This window comes from Chrysemys picta, chromosome 10 (genome assembly GCF_011386835.1).
Source record: "Chrysemys picta bellii isolate R12L10 chromosome 10, ASM1138683v2, whole genome shotgun sequence".
In the NCBI taxonomy this organism is placed as follows: domain Eukaryota; kingdom Metazoa; phylum Chordata; order Testudines; family Emydidae; genus Chrysemys; species Chrysemys picta.
Window position 1 is genome coordinate 32,342,904 of NC_088800.1, and position 25,021 is coordinate 32,367,924.

Sequence of the window (25,021 nt, forward strand, 5' to 3'; positions counted from 1 at the left end):
AAACCTGTGTAGGAGTAATGCCAGAACTTATTGTGGGGATGGTACCATAAAGCACAGAGAGGCGGCCTCCATGGGGCTAGGAAGAAGCTGGATGGGGAACTCCATTAACCAAATCTGCAGGGGTTGATTCACTTCCACCTTTGTTAACCAAACTGCTTGTTTGGTTTGTGAATGCCTTTGTTAACCAAATCTTGTGAGACTCACATAGTCTTCACCTGATTTAGCTATTGAACAGGAGCTCATGCTCTTTCAAATTTGCACCCAGTGTTTTGAAAATATTCCGCAACTGCCACTGGAAAATTAAGGGCTTGTCTACATTTGGAAACCGTTATTCCAGAATAACTATTTCCTAACAAGACCCACTGTGACATTCCTATTCTAGAACAGGAGTATCCACATGGAGTTTTAGGGTATGTCTACACTACGAAATTAGGTCGAATTTATAGAAGCCGGTTTTATAGAAATCGGTTGTGTGTGTTTATAGAAACCGGTTTTATAGAAATCGGAGCATTGTACTATGTGTAGCTACCCACAGTTCCCGCAGTCTCCGCCGCCCATTGGAATTCTGGGTTGAAATCCCAGTGCCTGAATGATGCAAAACAGTGTCACGGGGGGTTCTGGGTACATGTCGTCAGGCCCCTCCCCCTCCGTCAGAGCACCGGCAGACAATAGATTCGCGCCTTTTTACCTGGGTTACCTGCGCAGACAACATACCACGGCAAGCATGGAGCCCACTCAGATCAGCTCACCGTCACCATATGTCATCTGGGTGCCGGCAGACGTGGTACTGCATTGCTACACAGCAGCAGCAGCTAACTGCCTTTTGGCGGTAGACGGTGTAGCATGACTGGTAGCCGTGGGGCTGGCAGCCGTAGGGCTGCATTGCACCAGCCCCTTGCCTTTTGGTAGAAGATGGTATATTACGACTGGTAACCGTTGTCGTCGTACTGCAGTGGCTGTCAATCATGGGCACCTGGGCAGACATGCTACTGTCTTGATGATGATGGCTATCAGTCATAGTATGCTATTTTCTGCCAATTGCCCAGTATTGTCTGCTAAGCACCCAGAAGAGGCCGAGGGCGATCTGGATGCTGGCAGACGTGGGGCTGGCAGACGTGGGGCTGCATTGCTACACAGCAGCAGCCCCTTGCCTTTTGGTAGAAGATGGTATATTACGACTGGTATCCATCGTCGTCGTACTGCAGAGGTTATCAGTCATGCTGCACCGTCGGCTGCCAGCTTAAGATGTAAAAAATACATTTGTTCTGTATTCATTTGCTTCCCCTCCCTCCGTGAAATCAATGGCCTGCTAAACCCAGGGTTTTCAGTTTAATCTTTGGGGGGACCATTCTGTGTGACAGTTGTTTGTGTTTCTCCCTGATGCACAGCCACCTTTCTTGATTTTAATTCCCTGTACCTGTACGCCATGTCATCACTCTGCCCCGGACCTTCCATTTGCTTCTCTGGCTTTGTGGTAGGCTTGCCGTAGCTCCTTAATTTTCACGCGGCACTGCTGTGTGTCCCTGTTATGGCCTCGGTCCTTCATGGCCTTGGAGACCTTTTCTAATATTTTGCCATTTCTTTTACTGCTACGGAGTTCAGCTAGCACTGATTCATCTCCCCATACGGCGAGCAGATCCCGTACCTCCCGTTCGGTCCATGCTGGAGCTCTTTTGAGATCCTGGGACTCCATCACGGTTACCTGTGCTGATGAGCTCTGCGTGGTTACCTGTGCTCTCCACGCTGGGCAAACAGGAAATGAAATTCAAACGTTCGCGGGTCTTTTCCTGTCTACCTGGTCAGTGCATCTGAGTTGAGAGTGCTGTCCAGAGCAGTCACAATGAAGCACTGTGGGATAGCTCCCGGAGGCCAATAACGTCGAATTCCGTCCACACTACCCCAATTCCGACCCGCAAAGGCCGATTTTATCGCTAATCCCCTCGTCGAAGGTGGTGTAAAGAAACCGGTTTAAAGGGCCCTTTAAGTCGAAAGAAAGGGCTTCGTCGTGTGAACGTGTCCAGGCTTAATTCGATTTAACGCTGCTAAAGTCGACCTAAACTCGTAGTGTAGACCAGGCCTTATATTGAAATAGTTATTCTAGAATTATTCTGCAATAGCTATTCCAGTACATTGCCAAGTGTAGACAAGCTCCAACTCTGAACCAATACAGGACAAGCTATTTCACTGAATAAGCATACCAAACATGAAAAATTGCATGGTAGTATGGAGACATCTCAGCAAGTATCTGCACTGTGTCCACTTAAGTGATTTTCACTGAATATGGTAAGAACTGAATTCAAGATGCTAGAGGTGAAATGCTACCATATTCACTTATTACACTTCCGTGGCTCGACTTGAGTCAAAAAGCAGCACAGAGGCCTCTTTTTCTCCAGACTTGCAAGTTTTATTTTTTAAAAGGGGTCTCTAGCTATTATGGTAGTAAGGAAAGTTTTGAAAATGTAAGCTCAGTGTAACAGATGCAGTGATGGTTGTCTGAGTTTCCAAAGAGCCTGAAACTGTAGTTCTGGGAAATGTGAACTGCCCAGTTCATCTCAGTGGGTGTTAGCTATTATTATTGTCATCGAAGTGAATTTAGAGTGTTTCTTTACTCATAGCATAGAAGAGGGGTGGGCAAACTTTTCGGCCCGAGGGCCACGTCTGGATATAGAAATTATATGGCGGGCCATGAATGCTCACGAAATTGGGGCAGGGGTGCGGGAGGGGGTGAGGACTCTGGCTAGGGGACAGGCTCTGGGTTGCAGGCTGGGGATGAGAGGTTAGGGGTGTAGAAGGATGCACCAGGCTGGAACTGAGGGGTTCAGAGGGTGGGAGGGGGATCAGGGCTGGGGCCGGGGGTTGGGAGGTGGGTTGGTGACTCAGGGGTGCAGGCTTCGGGTGGCGCTTACCTCAAGCAGCTCCTGGAAGCAGCGGCATGTCCACCCTCCGGCTCCTACGTAGAGGCGCGGCCAGACGGCTCTGCTGCGCGCTGCCCCGTCCGCAGGCACCGCCCCCTGCAGCTCCCATTGGCCGCAGTTCCCAGACAATGGGAGCTGCTGGAGTGGCGCTTGGGGCAGAGCCCCCTGGCTGCTCCTATGTGTAGGAGCCGGAGGGGAGACATGCTGGTGCTTCCGGGAGCCGCGGGGAGCAGCCCCCGACCCTGCTCCCCAGCTGGAGCATCGGAGCGGGGCAAGCCTCAGACTCTGCTCCCCAGCAGGCGCTCGAGGGCTGGATTAAAATGGCTGGTGGGCCAGATGTGGCCCATGGGCCATAGTTTGCGCACCCTTGGCATAGAAGAAGGGAGAGGAGGAGCATTTTATGAAGAGCAGCACAATCTACTCTAAGGGACGTGCCACTTTGGTGCCAATGGGGTTGGGAATGGGGGAGGTTTCAGCAAGTACCATCATCTTTTTCCCTAACCAAGAAAAATCCAAGTCCAGGGAGCCTAGCAGAGGCCAGCAGGGCATACAAGCCCTAAGGAAGAGGAGCCAAGCCCAAGAGGCCGAGACACTATGCGTCATCCTGTTTTGAACATGTGCTCAATCTCCTGAAAGCAGTGCCTCAGTCTCTTGTGTGAACATAGCTTATTCTGTGGGCAAAGTTTGGAAGAACACCACTCTCTTGTGGGGTTTCAAGTATCGTAACTCACAAATTCCTGAAGGACATAATATAAAGATGACATTACAGAAGCTGCTAGAGAGAAAGAGTGCATTTTTACGTGGTGAGATATAACCACAGAGCATTAGTGACAGGTTATACTAGCAAGAGCTTAAATCTCTTGGGTTTTATTCAGCTAGTTAAATAGATGGGAGACATAAGCCTCTTCAACAGTATTTTGCATGTGCAGGAATAGTTGTGTAGGATTTGATTCAGAAGTGAGTTCAACTAACCAGCTGCCTTTTGCCCAGCAGTTAAATTTCACCTAATACAGAATTTATCAAAGACTAATACCAAGAAGACTACCACAACAAGACTATTTACTCCAACCCAACACAATGGGTGATATCCAAACAGAGCTAATCTGCTGTTCAACATGGCTATGTTCCATATAATTAGCCCAAACTTCCTGGCACGTTTACTAGAATAAGTGACATTACAACACATGACTCTAACTGGGTCAGAAAGTCATTAGAACTCTTCTTCTAAAATCAGTGCCGGACTTTTAGCCAATCAGCACACTCAAATGCCTCTGTACTTGGAAAACTTAATTTGATAGAACTGTGCACTTTTGCTGGATCGCTAAATAGTATCACATACAGCACCCACGTCACATGCTGCTGGTAAGAATGCTTTTGGATTTTCCTTAGAGAAATCCTAATCTATTTAACTTGTCTTATTTTTGTTAAATTTATGCTCATGGTGATGAGCATGCTGTGGATAAATAGATTAAATATACAAACACAATGATTTGGCATAAGTCAATACACAAAATGCTTGTCAGAGAAGAGTGTCATTTCATTTGCATATTATTAGGCTCCATAACAGCTCAGATTTGCTTTGTGATTCTTGCATCTGGGTACCAACATGACACTACACTTGTCTGACACTATTCCACAACTGGACATTTTAAGCTCTAAGCTGCTTTCTGCGCAATGATAGGAAAAAAGACAAATTTACTGTGCATTATGACAAATTGTTAAGGATGCATAGTCTGAATCAATTCCTGATTTAAGAGAATTAGTCACAGTATCATTTAGTTCCCAAGGAACTTCAATCAAAGTTGAAGGAATCTGCAAATGGTGACTATATTACAACTATTGTATATTACTCATTTTATTCTGATCCTTGCCTAATGGATAAGCTCATCTTTCCATTGCTCAGACAACTTGCTTGTTATGCTTCAGAGAAGTGCATAGAAACATCTGCTAGGTACCAATGTGCAAAGTAAGAACCACACTTTGCCAATTCTCTTTAAATTACAAACAAGTAGATCTTTCTTCATGTGTATGATGCCAAAGAATAGGGCCTCTAATATCTGCTTGAGCTAGTTCATAGGGCACGTGTGTGATCGGTAGCAGCATATACATAATAGAACACAAACAAAGCTTTGCTTTTCTGCAAGCTATGAATCAGAGTATCTTTCACTGTTACTGATAGAAGACAACATTTTGCCATCATTAGTCAGCACTGTCAACAGTGACTTAGCATAAATCATCCAGTACAACAAATTAGGTTTCCAAAACAAGACTGTTTTCCATAATAGGCCCCAGACGCACAATCCATTAAAGCATAAGCGAGGACAATTCCTTATTAGTCTGACATGGATCAAGAAAGTCTTTCCTACAGTCTTCAGGTCTCTGGCTAATGTATAATTTTGTGTATATATGGCACTACAGAGTGAAAATGGAGAAGTGGCGTTCCTGACAGCGGGTCAGTCAAAGGCGCTACTGTATATAAAATATATAATCTGGTGGTTTCAGCTTAGTTCCAGGTGGACTGGGAGTCCATGTCACAAACCACCACATACAGTAAGCACAATCACTAGCCTCTGCACAAGAGAGGCCCAGGACTGAGCTAGCATAAATTCTGAATTACTTACCACCTCTAGAGAGGGTGGTCCCTCCAGGCCAGGGTTGAGCTCATGGGCAAGGCTGTGCAAGGAAGCTGTCTGTACATTGCCTGGCCTGCGGATATACAGAGGACTTCAGTCTCCTGTACTGTCAATCTCAGTCACTGTGAGCTCAAATATTCACCAAAAGCTAAGGACCAAATTTTTCCCTCAGATGCCCATGTGTAGTTCTCATTTGTGTCAATGGGAACCACATATCCATACATCCAATGGGAGAATCTGACCCTAAAAATGAGTCTTTAGTACTAAACCCTCCTATGCAGACGACCATCATTGTGCTCTAAACAAGTTTGCGACATTTAACATTTCAAGCAACGTGACATCAGAATGTCTTGCATCAACAAACCGTAGACTATAAATCTCTTATTAAATATAAGACATTGTTTAGTGGTACATGATTTTAAAGAGTGTTTTTTCTTAGCATGGATATTTTAAAATGATGAATGAAGTAGGAGTGAAATTAATGTAAGATATTTTATGAAACTGGTTTCACCCTATGAAGCTGTGGTAAACACACCTCTAAGTCTTGTCTTTGTTAAAATACATCCTAACAAGTCTTGCATCGCAGCGTGTATGATACCAATACGAGGCATTCATCAAATTCCATCTCCATTAATTTTTCCTCCTTCTATGGATACGTGAAACGGTGGGCAAGTGCAATCACTTCACTGTACCTGACTTCCGTGACATTCTGATTTCGGAACGCTGCAGTGTATAATATCACTCCCCAGTAACAAATCGTAACATTTCCTCAGCTCTGAGCTTTTGGCTCACTGTGGAGTAAGAATGTGGGCTGATCCCAAAAGTAGCTGTCTGTGACGAGGGGGACTCGGAGTAAATATGTATTCAGTCACTGCACACGTCCACATCAGTTCCCACAATGCCATTTACTATGGCTTTGTATATGGATGGCTAATAGAAAAATTTCTCATTTCCAACCAGAATTCTCCTTAAGCACAAGCACAACATCATCTCACTTATAGACTAGTGGACAGAAAGGGGGAGGAGATTTAAAATAAAATTAAAAAAATAGGTTTTCATTTGAAGCATATCGCATATGTAACAGGCACACAAATGAAGGGAGATCAGAAGGTAATTGTCCTCTCCCTTGGCTTCAGGATACACTAGTTACCAGCTGACTAGAAAGGCACATATATCAGAACCCAGAGCTTTGCCTTGCCTCTTCAAACCCCTTCCCTTCCCTCCCTCTGCCCCACAACACACACACACTGCATACTCATTTTGAGGAAATATCATCTCTGGGCTGAACCACTCTGTCTTGGGAAGCACACTAGAGTTTGTAAAGTGGAACTTCCCCAGATCAGACAAGCAGGTAATAGTCTGAGACACACATCGGTCAGACTACCATGAATTCCATTTGTAAGAGAAGACCAAATCAAAAGGTATTACTTACATGTATGCGTCTTCTTTGTTACGGAAATACCTGGAGGGAAGAAATGATACCATTGTTAGGAAAGTCACCATTGTGTAAACTCTTTTGATACATATTTCATTGTTAAACTCTTTTATCACAGACATATGGCTGCCTCTATAGAAGAGGCATGAACGTCACATTGATTTCAACATTAGATTCAGGAGTATCTCCCTTCTTTGTGTGCATGTTTTAATGTTATTTTGTATCCTCATCCTCCTCCCCATAAATGAAGGCTCAGCTACGTATCCACTGAGATTTTGTTGACCAAAAGCCTATTCAAGTTAAAACTGATTTGAGACATGTGGCAGTTCTAAAAGGCACAACACTACATTCAGAGGGCCCCCACCATTTATTTCCCATGGTAAAGAATTTTCCCACACTCATACCAACCAATGCACATCAACCTACCTGGTCCGAAAAGATCTGAACAAGAGAGCAATTCATTTGCTATGGTCATTAAGTTCAACTTGTCTTTTCACTGCAAGCTGCAGATCATGCTCATTAAAACCAAATAAACAGCTTTATGAATATGGGCATTATTGGCTGCTATTCTAAGCTGGAAGCAAAATAGATATAACCTGTTAAATATATTGTTGAAGTAATAAAGATGTTTTTATGCCAAAGAGGCTTGTGGTGATAGTCAGCAGGGATGGTCCAGCTCCAGTGAAATTTGAGACATTTTAAAAAATGCAACAAAACAAATGGAACTAGGCAAGATACATAATACCAAATAAAGATAACATTAACTCTGTTAAATGTCATCGGAATTCATGCTTGAATATAAACAATGTTGTCTCCACTTTAGTAGATAACTGGTGCTATACTCTGAGCTCTCATTATTTAAGCTTCACTCTCCTTTGGGGGCATTCTGTGAGAGGGGAAAGAGGCTACTGGAAGTAATACAAGTATTTGAAATATTTAGTTCATGATTAAGACCTGTAATGAAATCTTGGATTGGCTTTGCTTGCAATGTATGAAAGTAAGGCTGTTCTGTATCTCCTTGACCCCCAAAACAAATTTATACAGAAAGAGTAAATTTTTATTTTAGCCCTATTACTTTATTATGGAACTTCTCAGCAGGACAAAGTGGATTCTAAAACTCCACAAAAAAAACAGATGATGTTGTTTGTAAATTTATACTTGACCTCTAAAGACGACATTTTCAAAGTGTCCCTATTTTGACACACAATTAAATCAATATTGCCAACCCCAAGCATTCAAGAATCATGAGGCACAGGCCTCCTAAGGTGACCAGAAGCAAGTGTGAAAAATCGGGACGGGGGGTGGGGTGGGGTGAGGGGTAATAGGAGTCTATATAAGAAAAAGACCCAAAAATCAGGACTGTCCCTATAAAATCGGGGCATTTGGGTTTCACATTTTCAAGATTTTTTCCATAACCACAATGGGTCGAAACTAATTTAAAGGAAAGCTGAGATTCTCACAATAACCCGATTCCAGACTTTAACAACAAATATCACAGAAGTTGGCAAAACTGATGACGAGACCTAACTCAGAAGTGCTGAACACTGCAGCCAATGGGAATTCTCAGTGATCAGCATCTATTCAGGTGCCTAAACTTGATTATTTATTTCTAGTGTGGCAACACACAAATATCCCTGTCAGGACAAAGCCCTGAACATCCTAGCTACTGGACAAAACTCATAAGAAGCACGGTCCTTGCCCCCAAAGACCTTGTAATATAATTTGAGCAACAAGCATGGCAAACAACAGACTCGAAGTTGAGAAGAAAGGCAAGAGTAACAATAATAAGGTCATGTGATTACTTAGGCTAGGTCTACACTACCCGCCTGAATCGGCGGGTAGAAATCGACCTCTCGGGGATCGATTTATCGCGTCCCATCGGGACGTGACAATCGATCCCCGAATCGACGCTCTTACTCCACCAGCGGAGGTGGGAGTAAGCGCCGTTGACAGGAAGCCGCAGAGGTCGATTTTGCCGCCGTCCTCACAGCGGGGTAAGTCGGCTGCGATACGTCGAATTCAGCTACGCTATTCACGTAGCTGAATTTGCGTATCTTAAATCGACTCCCCCCTGTAGTGTAGATGTAGCCTTAGATAGCTATTGCACAGCTATAGGCAGACTTGAAAAGATTAGATTTTTATTGCTAAATGTAGATTACACCGTACCCACACAAACATAGGAAAAAATATTTCCCTCGATGATAACTGAAATTTACAGATGGGCCAAGTAAGAAAAATGCAGCTTGAGAACTTATTAGAGTTTGATTTAAGGATATTTACTTTATATATTTTGACATGTGATAGTCACAGTTTCAGAGTAGTTACACTACTATGCCCCCACTCTCTGGTCCATTGCAGGAGTTCCCAGTCAGTCTCTGGGCCCTGTTTTTAGTTCCTGGAGAAGCTGTGGCCCACAGTGATACACAAATGTAATACATCATGTTCCCTCAAATATACTGCATGCAGTTACATTATCTGTCACAAGGATGTTGACAATTTGTTTTAGCATCTATCAAGCTATAACTTTTTGAATCTCAACGTCTACTGTCATTGCATAATTATTGTTTGCCTCCCTCCCATAATTTTCCACAACCATGAAAATTTAAATAAATACAAATCAGGGGGAAATGCTTAAAAATAACCATCAAAATCATCTGTTAAAATTATAAAAAAATAATTGAATTCTGCAAAACCTACTTATAAGGTTCAAAGTAATCCTACAGCTTTATATTTAATAAATAAAAAAAATCTTTCCTTAACTATGTCACAACTTCACCTTCATTGGCATGGCTGATAACATGCAGGCACTGCACCAGAAGTGTGTCTGAAGGAGGAGAGAGTAAAGCTGGGGGGTGCTCCATACATAAGGGACAGAATAGAAAAAAGTGCTGAGGGATTTTCATAATTGAGGAGCGGGGAGTGGGAGCAACATATTGAGATAAGCAGAAAAGTAGAGAGGAGCACAGCTGGGAAGGTTCTCGAAGGTGGAGTGAAGAAACTCGAACACAATTCATTTGATAAAAGTGGAAGGATTCAAAGAATGGGATGACACAGTCAGAGTGAACCAAAATATTGTTAACAGGTACATCTTAAAATGATCAGTGTGGGCAACATTTTTCAGAAAGGCCAGAGAGAAGGAGGTTGCAGAAGTCAGGACATCTTGGAGAAGATACCAGACAGGGATTGGAAGGATGGAGACCAGTCAGGAAAGGAAAGGTACATTGATATATCATCAGCATAGAGATGCTACTTGAGGCTATGAGTGTGTATGAGAAAAGAGGAGGGGGTCAAGGCACCCAATTTGATTTTGGCCTAACCATCTAAATCATAGTACATACATCTGTAGATATGTTGCAGCACCCACTTCTATATCTGGATCTTTTTAAAGGTCTTACTTACTTGAATTTGAAATTATAGCCCTCATCAAGAACACACATTTTTCCCCCAAGAGAGAAAGTCTTTGTTATTTTCCATTTTCTTGGTTGATCTACAGAATAGCACATACAGCTCCTTTCAGAAGTCATCACTATGAATTTTCCTAACATTTCCTTGATAGAAACCCTCATCTCTGCCATAGCCTATTTGACTAGCCCCGACAATCTTAGGGGTATTCTACTGCATCACAAATGCAGAGGGAAAAAAAGAGTCTTTAATTTGAACACGATTTGCAACTCTCTCTCAGAACTCTAGTGCTAATAAATTGATACATCAGTGCTCTTTCAGCATTATGAGAGCCATATGTGTACTCTTCTCAGAAAATAATGCTTTCGGTAAAATCACTTTGAACAGAAAGGGCTTATGCTGTCACTTCTGATTACTCACAGCCTCATCACAATAGGGTTTGCCACAGCACAAAACAGACTTAGCTGTATTTGCTGACCAAGGGACTACTTTCTCCTGATGCATGAAGCACTGATGGAAATATCAATGTTTATATCTTTCTACTTAAAATTTTTAAACAAGTGTGGTATATTTATCTAATCAAATGTATCTGTAATAATTACCGATTAGCAGCCAATAAGGCTTAAGATCTTTTACACACATATTTTTAGATCTGTTTAAAAACATACATCATCTTGATTGTAGTCAATGATGGTGTCTTCCGCAGCATTACACTGCCATTAGCTGTGTATAAACCAAAGGTATTAATTTTAATTGAGCCTTTACTGAAACCAATTTTGGTCCAAATGAAATCAATATGAGTTTTGCCATTGATTTCAACAGGATTAGATTAAAGTTAACTAGGAATCTTAATTATATTTTTAAATAAATATTTTTTTAATTTGTAAATGTAAAGATTCCTCCCACATAAATAATTACACATGGAGAAATGTTAAACAGCAAAGGTACTGGGACATCCAACCAGTTAATCAGATAGGATACATTATAACCAGTGCTTTAACAATAAATATGCCGTGCATTTCTAGGTCATTGTAGCATATCTTGTCTAGTATTATGACAGGAAAACAAAGGCATAATGATTCTAACCACCTAAGCATAATAATCTCCTAGAAATAGACAATTAAAAGTGTGTTATGAAGGGAAATGTACAAATAACTCTGAAGAATCTGTCGATATGAGGCATAAACTAGGCACTGTCATTAATTTTACATCATTCACCGCCAATGCTAACTCTATTAATGTCCAGATTTCTATTTCTATTCTATGGGCCATATCTCACTAGTTTTACAAAAGCAGTCAATTCCACTGAAATCAATGGGATCACTTCAGGATCTAACTCTGCAAAGTCTAATGCATATAATCAACTTTACTCACCGATTCATCCCATTAAGTTTAATGGGATTACTTGTGTACCTAAATATTTGCAGGATTGGACCCTAAATTTGTACAATGGAATGGAAAATGGAATACAATGGAAAAATGCATATTGCATGGATGATCCACAACTCAGCATAGGACCAAACTCCAAGATGTGTCTAAAATAAAGCACCAGGTGTTATTTTTGTAAACAAGTGGGGATATACGCAATCCTTTGACCCCAGTTAAAAATGTTATTTAAGAAAAACTCAGATTTTTAAATCAGATTACAGTATGTTACACTTTACATACATGGGTTCATTTTCAATGTGATTTTCTGAAGTAATGTGTGACAACTTAAAGTGATTATTACTGTCTTAAACTGCCAATTTTTCATTCTAATTTTTAAAACAAAAAAACAGCTTCAGTGTTGCTAATACAGAAAGATTTCCTGATTTCAACCGGCCAGACTTCAAAGTAAAGCAAAGGAAATGTCACGAAAATACCACAGTACATCATTGACATGCTTATCAGTGAGTGAAAGTTTCAATATTACCTTATCACAGTGTTTATCATTTCAGCAGTGTGACTGGACATTCCCAATCAATGCCAAATCCTAGTCAAGTTGCTATGCAATTCTCTATGTGGCAACAAGCAATTTCATTTTGTTTTAAGTGAAAAGAATTTATATGACACTCGTTTTTCCATTCCCACTATATACACATCATTTGCCATTATGGGTGATATTTACAAAAACAGGTTTCTGTATGGAATGAACTTGTGGAAGAATACCTAGCAACAAGGATAGGATATCATTTTGCAAGCAGTTAGCCATATGACCTTCACTAGCCAACTTCAAACAGAGATAAAAATGTCTTTTGAGAATAAAAAACCCCAAACACTTTATACATCATAAACTATTTCTTGGAGTTGCCCACCCAAATAATGTCTAAAGAAGCATAATGAAACATTGCTTAGTCTGTGAACTTGGATCATTACTGCTATTGTACGATTGTCAACTTTCCATATTTCAAGGGGAAAACTTCTGTACTTTGATGTACAGAATGATAAGTAAAAAGTCCCATCTGGCAGAATTCATTATTCTCTAAAACATCCAAGGGAATATTTGCTTGAGTGCAGTAGTTACATATAGTTTTCTTAAACCTCTGAGAAAACTGTTCCAAAAAAATTGTCTTTAGAAAGGCCTGGCATCAATGGCAGACCATGTAACTGAGCTTCAGAATGCTTCAATCAGGATAATGTTTCATTTTCTTTATTTAATATTATTTTAAACTGACTTTATAATACTAGCTCATATCTTTGAGCCAACATTAGTTGTTTATCCATGGCATGGTTACAAAAAATCAGGAAGTCAGCATTGTAACTTTGGGAAATTCTGGAACTTAGTGTTTTTATGGCACATTATAAACCTGTCATTATGGAATTAAAAACATTAAAACTTTTTAACTCTAGGCTTCCCGCCTGATGTATTGTGTAAAATCAAAAAGAAAATGTATTACAATCTTCCGGATCCTACTGTGTTTCTATCCATCACTCCACTTCTCTTTTACTTTATCATTGTTAGAAGCTTGCAATTAAGGTGGTAGATTATACATAACACTTGAGTGCTTGCAGAGAACCTAGCAAAAGCAGAATAATAGACTGGAATGTACTCAGACAGGAATACATTCCTTTAGAACGTTTAACAATGGTTTATATAAAGTACATAGGGCTCCCTGGCTCAAAGAAGTCACACAATCTTTCTTGGCACTGATTTTATGATGGTCAAGGTAAAAGTAAAATGCACACATGTATTGTAAATGCAGGCTGAGCAGGTCTGACCAAACAAAATTATGTTACAAAACAATGTCCTTGTCCAGGACAAAAGAGCAGTTAATGATAATCAGTACATATTACTGAAAGTGCTCCAAGTACTTTTGTTTCAAAAATTGTTAATGGACAGTAATGCTTACAGTTCACTCAAAAGAGAAATAAATTATGTGCTAGGGTTGCAAGGACAACATACACTAGACATCAAACCATCAGGAATATAAGAATAATCAAGCATTCTATAATTACATAAAAGCTTTTTTAAAAAAATCACTTTAGAAATTATGAGCATGAAAATATTTTGTAAGGATTTCGCTTTCCTAAAGCTTGCTCATACAGAAAAGGGGACGTCTAGCTGTTACCGATAGAACAGCAGCTCACCATGGCAAAAACAAAGCTTTTCTATTTAGGGTGAGCTCATGCCTTTTTATTGTAAAGGAATGGTATACAGGGGGAGCACTCAATGTCTCTTGGGCTCAGATCCTCAAAGGTACTTAGGTGCCTAACTCCTATTGAATTTCAAATGGAGCTAGATGCCTAAATACCACTGAGGATCTAGGACTTTGACTCCCTGGTTGAACTGGAAATGCTGCATACTCTTCTGAGGGCTGGATGAAGGCCTGGGCACTTTGGGTAACCTTTTCAGAAGAGGCTAAGTGATGCAGGAATTTTAAGTCCCATTTTCAAATGTCACTTAGGAACTAAAGATCCAGTGAGACACAGACTCCTAAGTGCTTAATTCACTTTTGACTTTATTTATTTCAAAGCAAGTTTCTAACCCGCAGAGTTAGGGAGAACAGCTTGGAAATGTGAACCAAGTGTAATCATTGCAGTGATGTCAGCAGACAACCTGGAACAATTCCCACCCAAGCAGAGAGAGCCCAGCAATTGAGGTAAGGACTGGGATCCCCCATCCCTGCTGTCCCTGCCTCTCTGGAAGAGGAGAAGGGACTCCTGCTGCCAATCCTGGTGGGGAAAGAAGAGAGTTCCATGCTACTGTCCATGCCTCCCTTGCAACAGAGGAAGACACCCTCCACAACTACCCTAGGGTGTGGTCAACGTCACAATATAAGGGCAGGGCCAGAGGCATGGAGGGAGCCATGTATCTAGGGCCCCTGCTTGCTCTACTCCAGTCTCCCATATCTATAGCCAGTTCTGTCAACACCCTGCCTTGTTTCTATCAACGGAGATCTGTTGTGGTTATTAAAATTCCAACTATATTTGGAATACAGATTACCCTTGTGCCCAGACAAGGTTCTCCAGACATATTGCTTAAACTATGTTCCTCAGCTTCCCCATATGTAAAATGGGGATAGTATGAGACTTACAGATGTACAAACACTGAGTATTTAAAAAGTAGTTTGAGTATCATCCCCATTTTATGGTGAGGTTAATGGCCTGATTTAAGCAAGTGTTAAGCACCTGGCAACACCATCTGACTCACAGTCAAGTCACTTCTGGTTCTGATACTGACTTGCTGTGTGATCTGAGCACATCATTTAATAACTTCATTTTTCATAAAGGCTGAGCACCTACAACCTCAAAGTGACTTCATCTCTGAAAAAGCCAATAAAACTATTATTGTTCCTCCAAAAACCCAAAATACGCATAAAAAAAGAACAAATGTCATTGTCATTACAAAGGCTATTCTCTCACTTTTTGAAATCCTAACCCTGCGAGAACATTTGCTGATATTTGCTCTCAACATTCCCACCTCATAAATTCTTACTGTCCCACCTCAGGTGCCAAAATTCCAGAGGGCAAAAGTCTGACTCTAGAGATAAATGTCACTATCAAACCTTAAATGTTTGGTACTAGGATAATGCAATTATTACACACATGCACTTAGGGATAACCAAAACAGTTTACACTGACACACAGCACCCTTTATTTATTAGAAGAATTGGCACACAATGTTCTCCCCAGTATATAACACTGGACAACTGGCCAGCTACATTTTTTTAAAACTCTTCCTATAAAGCATCAGCTATTGGCCAGTGGCAGGAGAAACTTCAACACTGGTCAGATCCTGCGCAGAAAATCTTCTACTTGTATTGATCACGAAAGCAACATTTCACACTTCTTCATTGATTTTTGAAAAAAGCGATTTTTGCTAGATCTTAACTGAGTTAACTCCTAGTTAACTTAAGGTCAGTTATGTCCCCTTGAGTTTCTGAGTCAAACTTTACTCCTGTAGAGCTCCTCTGGAGTGGATTAAACTCTTTGGTTCCCCTTTTATGGAGACTGCTGGTCTAACGAATTGGGAAAACTGATGAGCTAAGCCCCAATTTTAAGGCAGTTTCTGGTGTCTGGCGCTTGTTTTCTTGGACTTGCCTTATCTCAAGGAGGGTCTTTCAGACCTTTAAGTATTTTCTTTTTCTTCCATAAATAAGTAATGAAATAGATAAGAAAAAACAGACAGACAAAACATATTAAAAAAATCTCTACATTTTTATATGGCAACCATCAGCGTAGTATATATTTCTATACAGCTGACCTAAACTTATTTTCCCTATTTGTACCTAGTGTATTAAAAGTAAAATACAATTTAGAATTGTATCTAAAAAAAGAACATAGATCCAGCAGGAGGCTTCATAGGAAAACTTTGAATTAGTTTTGTTTTAATGACTAGTAATTACACAATTGACTGAGCAAACCATGAAGTGAGGATTTAAAAATAGTCTTACAGTGCAACACAATTATGGGGAGCGAATTCAGTTTAATGTACAGCATTCTATAAATCCACACACACCCCTCCACTATTATTCTTAAGATAAGCTACAAACCATAAAGAAATCATACATCTCTTAAAAGCTGACAGAGGCCTTCTTATATATTTTATCCTAACTGTAAGTCTTACTATAAGCCATCATTTTATATAGTTTTAATTATGACAGTAAAATATTGCCACAAGCGACAGACACCCTCTCTATAAGCCCTGTACCTTTTCCTTGCAGTGACATTCAAAGCACAGAGTCTCCTTCATTAAAAGGAGCTGTCCTATCAGCTCACTAATGGGAACAATTCATTTAACCTGCACTAGATATACAGCCAAGGAGCTCTGTAATGTGTGCAGCTTCCTGAGGGGAATCAGTCCTTATGGTTGGCCCTTCCTGATTCATTTGATTCATTGACTAGAGTTCCACTTTCTTTCCACTTCGTCTGATTTTAGACAAAAAGGACATTCCAGAAAATGTGAATTGTTTAACTATTAGCATAATTTTAGCAAGATCACTGTTTGATATCACTACAAGCAGATCAATACTATGAAGCGATGGGAGCTTCTTGATTCATATTTGTTGTATTTTGGACATCCTATAGCCCATTTTACTCCTCTGATGACACCGTGGGAGTTGCTTCTTTTTGCATCTTGGATCATAAAAGGTTAACTTTTCCTGACTTTCCCCCTGACCTTCTGCATAAAACAAAAATGCCAGCATATATTTATTAAAAGTTACATTTAGAAGCAATACCTTATTTAATCATGCAGTCTAAAGAAGCCTTCCATCAATACACAGAAGAAGTACAGAATGAGTTGAACAAGCATCTCTGCACTGCCCTGTTAATGTACACAGCAGTGCCAACCCCAAGCATTCAAAAGTTATGAAACAGGCTGTGATGGGATGTATAAACCCCACACAGATGAGGAAGGTGCCAGAGAGGCCATGGTGGTAGGGCTGGCCCTTCCCTTCTGACCCTGTCAATCTTGTATGATAGGGAGAAGGCCTTTAAAAGGGAGGAAGCTGCAATCAGCTGGAGGGAAACAGGGAGGCACAGGATGATCTAAGCAGCAGACTGCAGGATTGCCTCCTGAAGCCATGGAGAGTATGGTGGACTTCCAGGGTAAAACAGACATGTTGGTGCTGGATCACTGGCATATCAGTTTGACTTCAAGAATCTGGGATCCTTCCTGATGAAAGGCACTAAATATGTATCATGTTGATGTAAAATATCATTTCTCTAGATTCATAAAAACATGCAACACTAATTTATTTAGTCCAATGCATTATGTACATTACACAAAATACTTTAAAAACTCAGAAGAACTGAAGTTTGCTTTAATGCTAGAGAAAGTCCCAAATCAAAACCACAGAACACTTCAGGACTGTGGGGAAGTTCAGCTCCAGATCTATGCAATTAACCTCAGTCTTTATAAGAGGTTGAATCAAAAATTGGATCAAAAAACATGGTCAACTTTGCATGTTGAAGCAAACTCTGCAGGTTGGGCTCATCTGTATTAGAAAATTAAGCGCTCTCTCTGGATTTAGTCGAATATGCCCATGTCCTTGGATTTCTCTAGATTTAATTCTAGGGGTCATGGAGATTGTAATGGTTTCAAGTAAAGGACACACCTTTCATTATCCTACACAAATAGCAGCATTGCCATTGTTGTTTCCCAAAACAGTCAAAATGCTGAACAGACAGAGGATTTTTCCCAGTTCAAATAAGGAAATTTGCTCATTTAAAATAAAAATATTGGTGGGTTCTCTGAAACAGCTTATGTGTGGGAAATCTAATTTGTACACTGACCATTAAATTGGATTATCAAACACAATTTACTAATGAATTAAAGGGAGACTAATTCTCTTGCATGACATAATACAAATGCTACCTCTTCCGTCCCTTGATGCCAGTGGTTACTGCAAATACTGAACAACTGCTGGCAAAAGGGAGTCCTCCTGGAAATCCAGCATTGAGGCATTAGTATGTTTTTTAAAGGAATTCACATCAAAATGATATTTCAGCTTCTGTAGCATTCAAACTACTGGGCAAAATTAGGATAATGGGCAAACATTATAAAATGTTTGAATGAAGCCAGTATTCCTTTACTGGTCACAGAAAGTTCTGTATAAAAATGGAAAATAGCACTACGCATTTTGATTCAAAAGCAGGAGGGGAAGCATTGACTATAAACATGAAATTGGATTTGGCATAGAGTTCAGAATAAGGATTAAAACAGTCTTTGAACTAACCTCTGAATTATCTACTGGTTTGGAAATACAGCAAATTGGTAGATGCTGTGAGATAACGTGTATCTGAAGAATACCATACCATGTCTCTGTACATTTGTTGTGCTGTATGTTGCTAACCTTCTGTTTACTAATAATGAATGGCAAGGTGCTTAAGGAACACAGTTAAGATGGTAATGGACAAGATCCACTTTTATGATCAATGTTTGAATTGAAAATAAGGGTTATTTCTATGTAGCCTTTATTTGAGCTTCTTGTGGTACTGTTGATTTAGTCCTGGAGTGCTGTATTTTTACTGCATGGAGGTATAGAGATGATTGTTATCCTTTGTATAGCTTTGGTAACACTGCAGAATCACCAGGGTTTTCCTATACTATGGTGCAAAAGGGTGGCTTGCTTGTGGGTTGGAGAGCCTGGGGCTAAAACAATCCTAATTACAAGACAAGTCACACTTAGGTTTAACCAGGTGGGCCCAGGGTAAAAAGCTGCAGGGATGGGGCTCTTGCAATGAGTGGTCTGCAGAGTGAAGCTGCAATGGGGGTCTGCAGTGGTTCCCGAGGAAGGCACAGATGCTCAGAAAGGAGGGGCTGTGCCCAGCTAAAGCCAGGGTAGAAGATTGTCTTTGTGTTTGTTTGAGAACATCATTAATTTAATTTAATTAAAAAAAAAAAAAAAAAGACCCTAAGAAGGGCTGTGACTGAAAGAGAAACTGCGGAGTTTGTTGCAAGAGGCCTGGTGAAGGGGAAAACAAGCCGGACACAGCAGAGGCACCCTGGCCACAAGGGGGTGCTCAGGCGGTGGCTGGCCCTATTCATCGGGTCTGAACCAACACACACACTTCACTGTGATACAATGCAGGGTTCCAAATTCAAATCTCAGAGCTGTCCCATCCCTAGAATAAACTAACCAAAGCCCCTCAGCTCAAAACTCTTGAACTTTCAAGGGGTTTAGAATTCACATTGAAATTTTGCAGCCAGAGCCTGGCCCATGTTGCTTCTCGGCTCTCTGTGAGCTGAGGGGTGAAAACATTGTCTACTTTCTTGACCTATGTCCTTAAAATGTGCTACTTATTGAGATGAAGATACTTCCCAAGTTTGACATACTATTTTAATCTAAGGTTTAATAGAAAAAAATTAGGTTTGTAACACGAGAAACTCTCAGATTTCTGTCACATATGTATCGTTTAGTTAGTGACATACTAACACAGCTAAGAATAGATAAATTAGAAAACAACAGATTTTAAATAACTGAACAGCGCTCCTATTTGACTTCTATTGACAAGATAAATCTTATCAGGTATTTAATTTTGTTCTCATTAAGTTGTGAGGTTAAGGACTTTACAGTTCAGTCCACGAAAGCAATGTCACGTATTCACCTTGAGAAGTTATCTTAGCAGAACTACATTTAGGCATTAAGCCCATTGTAAAAAAATACAGTACTAGGATGTGCTGTAGAGTTGCAGATCAAAGAGACAATTGCATTGCTGGCTGAATTCCAGTCTGGCTGCAGTGCATATTTTCTTCAATTAACCCTGGTGCACACAAATTGCACATAGGCACAGAAGGATTCCCCATTCTCTTCAAGAACGTACATAAGGGAAGACTTCACATAGATGGAAAACTTTACCTAAGTTTTGCATAGAAAATCTTTCATCAGCACAGTAGCTAAAGGGCAGAAGAACATATTTTTACAGCTGAGAGAATGGGGTAACTGTCTTAATAATTTAATCATGGTAATGCCTTGGAGAGCAGCAACTTTCTCCCAAATTCTGGTTGTTGCCACCCTCCAAAACCAATATTCAAGCCGTTTCTAAGCTTATAATACATATCTTGTTTTCTCAATTGCATGCTTCTCCTTGTCAATATAGATAAATATAAGACATGTCTAAGCACTGCTTAGAAACTATGGTGGCTGTGGAAAGCCATTTGCTACAGGTCTAGCAGGAATACCATGCTGTAGAAGTTCATTGGCTCTTATGCCCAAGTGGCTTGAACAGGTTACCTTAAAGATGGCACCTCTAACAGCCCAATATCAACTAGTACAACACACAGACATTGGTTCAATACTGTCTAAGGAAGAAGTGTACCATCTATTGAGACACCAGCTCCATTTTAACATTCAAGCAGTCCCTGGAGATGTCCCAAGGAAATACTGACCCAGTATAGCCCTGCTTAACTTTTGACAAAAAACAGGAATGCAGTACCAGGTGGTATATTTGCAGACTACATTTTTTTTGTTGCCAATTTCTTATGTAATTTATAATCAAATTATTATTATTATTATTATTATTATTGAACTTTGCTACCCATAACAATTGCATGTAGTGACTGACGAGCAAGTATATTACTTTTCAAGTGGAGTTGTAACATGTGCAAAGATATGAGCAATGCAGTGAAGGAATTTTATAGTTACACTGAAGCAAATTTGAAAATATGAAGATTTCTCCAATATCAGAAAAGTATTCAACTATACAAGAAATGCTTGGTGTGCTTTCCTTGCAGTTAGTGCAGATATAATAATACTTAGCATTTACTTTATTCAGTACTTTACATCTTCAAAGCACTGTGCAAACATCCTCAAAATCCAAGTGTTATCCCCAATTTACAGACAAGGAAAGAGATAATGTAGTTATAAAAGTTGTTCAAGCCCACAGAGCTGGGATTAAAAACACACTATAGTCTTCATTCACAAAGGTATGAGAGTAAGGAGTTTCTCACTCTGTCCTCTACCCCATGACGCCTTCTGCTTATGTAATGAAATCCTTATCTTCTCCCTTTGGCAACCAGCTCATAAGGCATCAGAATGATTGTGATGTCACAAGATAAGCATTCTGACATTACTGAAAAAGAGGGTAAAATATTAAAAATAACCACTTGTTTAATCAACAGACAGCTTGGATTTGAACCCTAGGCCTATGTTCTGGAGATAACTCTTGTTGTAATTTTCTAACATCAGGAGTCTCAATTTGGGACATTCCCAGAAAATACAAAGAATGACTCCCAATATCACCAGCATTCCCTCCTCCACTATTTTGCTTTGAATTTTGCATATTTTGTTTTGCAAAATGTTGATGGGGAAAATATCCTGATTTACTGGATTTTTTAAAAAAAGTTGAACCGTTGTGACTGCTGCTGGTATATATTTAATCAATATGGGTGCAAAATAATATCAGTGGCTACTGCGAAAGCATGCTCAATAAGAATAAAAAAAAATTAAGAAATAACCTATGGAAATTAGTCTAAAATTTTAGGATTTTATTCTTTATTAAAATCTTTCTATCATTTTTTAAACCATCCCATAGTATTTAATAGATAATTACAGCCCTGCTACAGAGTTTTCAGTGTTGTTTTTTATAGTCTTTTATAGACAATAGTTTTTTATAGAATTTAAAATTCTGTCATTCAAAATCCTACAGGCCTGTTCCATAAGGAAATGTTATCTCTAGTGTGAAATCTTTTTTTTAAAAAAATATGGGGAGAGTTTACTGGACTGAATTGATCTCTGGTGTAACCCCACAGACTTCAGTATGGTTATAGTATCAATGATTAGGGTTACCATATTTCAGCAAGCAAAAAAGAGGATGGGAGGAGCCCCGCCCTAGCCCCGCCCCTGCCCCTCCCACTTCCCGCCCCCCTCAGAACCTCCAACCCTCCCCCCGTTCCTTGTCCCCTGACTGCCCCCTCCTGGGACCCCTGCCCCTAACTGCCCCCCAGGACTCCACCCCCTACCTAAGCCTCCCTGCCTCTTGTCCCCTGACTGCCCCCTCCTGAGACCCTCCCCCCATCCTAACTGGCCCCCTAGGACTCTACCCCCACCTGTACCCTGATTGCCCCAACCCTTATCCACACCCCCACCCCCAGACAGACCCCTGGGACTCCCATGCCCCATCCAACCACTCCCCACCCCCTGACAGCCCCCCCCAGAACTCCCGACCCATCTAAAACCCTCTGCTCCCTGTCCCCTGACTGCTCTGATCCCTCTCCCCACCCCTGCCCCCTGACAGCCCCCCCCCCAGAACTCCCAACCCCCCCCCCGCTCCTTGTCCCCTGACTGCCCCCTCCTGGGACCCCTGCTCCTAACTGCCCTCCAGAACCCCACCCCCTACCTAAGCCTCCCTGTTCCTTGTCTCCTAACTGCCCCCTCCTAAGACCCCCCCACCCTAACTGCCCCCCAGGACCCTACCCCCTACCTGTACCCTGACTGCCCAAAACCTTCTCCACCCCCTCCAAAAGCCCCCCCGAACTCCCGACCCCCCCCCGGTCTCTTGACTGCCGCCTCCAAAATCTCCCTGCCCCTTCTCCTGCGCCCTGGCCCCCTTACCCTGCCGCTCAGAACATGGTGTTGGGCTCTGTGCAGAGCCGGACACGTGGCTGCGCTCCCCAGCGCAACACACAACCCGGTCCCACCCCACCCAGTGCTGCCGGAGCGGGGCGCTGGGCAGCAGGGGAGGAGGAGCTGCCGAGGCCTGATGCAAACGGCCCGGCAGGCCGGCCGGCTCAGAATGCGGGGGGGGAAGGAGGAGCTCTACAGCTGCTCCGGAGTCCAGCCCGGCAAGCTGCGGGGGAAGGGCTCTGGCTGCCAGAGCCCCATGCGAGCGGCTGAATTTCCTGCAGCCCTCCCAGCTGCGCCTCATTCTGCCTGGGGCGGAAATCATGGACATTTTTAGTGATTTACAAATTCCCCCCCGGACGCTATTTTTAACACAAAAAGGAGGACATGTCCGGGTAAATCTGGACGAATGGTAACCCTAGACTATCAATGAGTTTGGCCCATGATGTTTCAAATGGAAACAGCACTGGACATCAACTTCTTATTACACCTGGGGGACTATTTTAAGCATAATTAAAAGATAATCAATATTCTTTAGCAAGGAATATTTTCTCTTTGCCCAATGGCTGTATTATAGATTCTGAAGAATGGTCTTTTTTCAAGAAGTATTTATGATCTGGAAAGTCAATTTCTTGTGTGTTGCTTGATTTATCCCAACCAAATACTTTATCAGCAATGTGCTTGTAAATTTGACTTTCTTTATTCTTCTGAGATTGGCTGTCTCAAAAATGGCATCTTTTTAGTAGGCTCTCTCCATGGTAACTTTTTTACTTTTATAGACTAGTTCCCTTTTATTTCAAAATATACTGAGGTTGAATTTCAACTTCTCATTGCTTTGCTCTCCTGGGGAAGAGAAGCAGATTCTATTATGTCTTGATCAGCTGCAGATGAATGGGGGGAAATAAGGAGGGGGAAGGAACTATGCTGAGGACTTATGCAAAAATTGAGACTTGAATAAAGCACAAGTAGCACTTCAACACTTCAGACTTCTCTAGTGCAGAGCTCCCTGGTGAGTTCAGTTTAAATCACTAAACTTATTTCAGGAAAGGGGAAAACACCCTAGAGAAAACTCTGTCGACTCCAGCAAAATTAATAAACTGGTTACCACTGATGTGAACTACATTTCTTGACAGGAGTTTGACAAATTTGTATTTCCCACTAAGCCATCTTGTGCACTGCACTTGTTGCTATTGTTTTTGACACTACTTTTTTTGCACACAACAGGGGTGATAAAAATTGGGAAGTGCAATGCCATTTCTAATCTATAAAGCAAGGCTGCTATGACCAATCTGAAAGCCTGTCATCCAAAAAGAGTATTCTTTTTTCATTGTAAAATGTTCATATACTAGAAAAAAATCACTTTTATTGCTTAATTGATCATCTGAGCTTCTTTCAACACAAATGCATAACATAATGGAAATGATCTTAAACACAACCCTTGAGAGAATTACAGTTGAATATTATAGTACGTTAGGTCCAACTTTGCAGTTCTGACCCAGGTAAAACTCCCGCTAAAATCAATCTGATGTGACTCCAGCTGTGAACTGAAATTCTCTTACAGGTGACATATACAGACAATATGGGTTAAATTCATCTTTGAGCTAACTCTGGTCAAGCCAAGGAGTTACACAAGGGTGACTTTGGCACAAAATGTTAATACATGTCTCCTCTCCATACTAGTTTTTTATATTTTGCATTTCTCCTTATGGTGAATGTCCTGGCAGATCTTTTACTTTCATGTGGCTTTGGATGCGTTATATTGCAGTGTAAAGTCTGCTACATTGTTATCGTGGCTGGGAATTTATGGTACAGTCAAAATGTCTTCAGATCCTTGAGCACAATGAAATTAGTCAAAAAGATTAACTCCTTTGCTGAGATGATTATCTTCTAGTGCTTAAATCCAGCATGTAAAAAATTACAGTAGTCTGAAAAATACTGCAAGGTGATAATGAAATGTTCTAGTGCTTAAGTATCTTTTTGACCTTTTATAATAAAAAGGTTTCCGAAATATCTGAACTACAGTAAATAATGAAATCAAATGTGAACTTAAGAGTGAGTGGTTTTCCTTTTTACACCATCTATAGAAAGGGACATTTGCTGTCTCAGAAAGATCAATATCTACAGACAGAATGAATCAATATCCCAAAAGGT

General features: G+C 40.9%; 1 protein-coding gene across 9 annotated transcripts in view; it reads right to left on the minus strand.

Annotated features, from left to right (window-relative positions):
• RORA (RAR related orphan receptor A) overlaps positions 1-25,021 on the minus strand; it is a 563,622-nt gene that overhangs the window by 160,943 nt on the left and 377,658 nt on the right. For all 9 annotated transcript variants that reach the window (XM_065558338.1, XM_008164088.4, XM_042853815.2 and 6 more), the window contains one exon: positions 6,981-7,010. In XM_065558338.1, the coding sequence (XP_065414410.1) occupies positions 6,981-7,010 (30 nt within the window). The remainder of the gene's footprint in view (positions 1-6,980; positions 7,011-25,021) is intronic.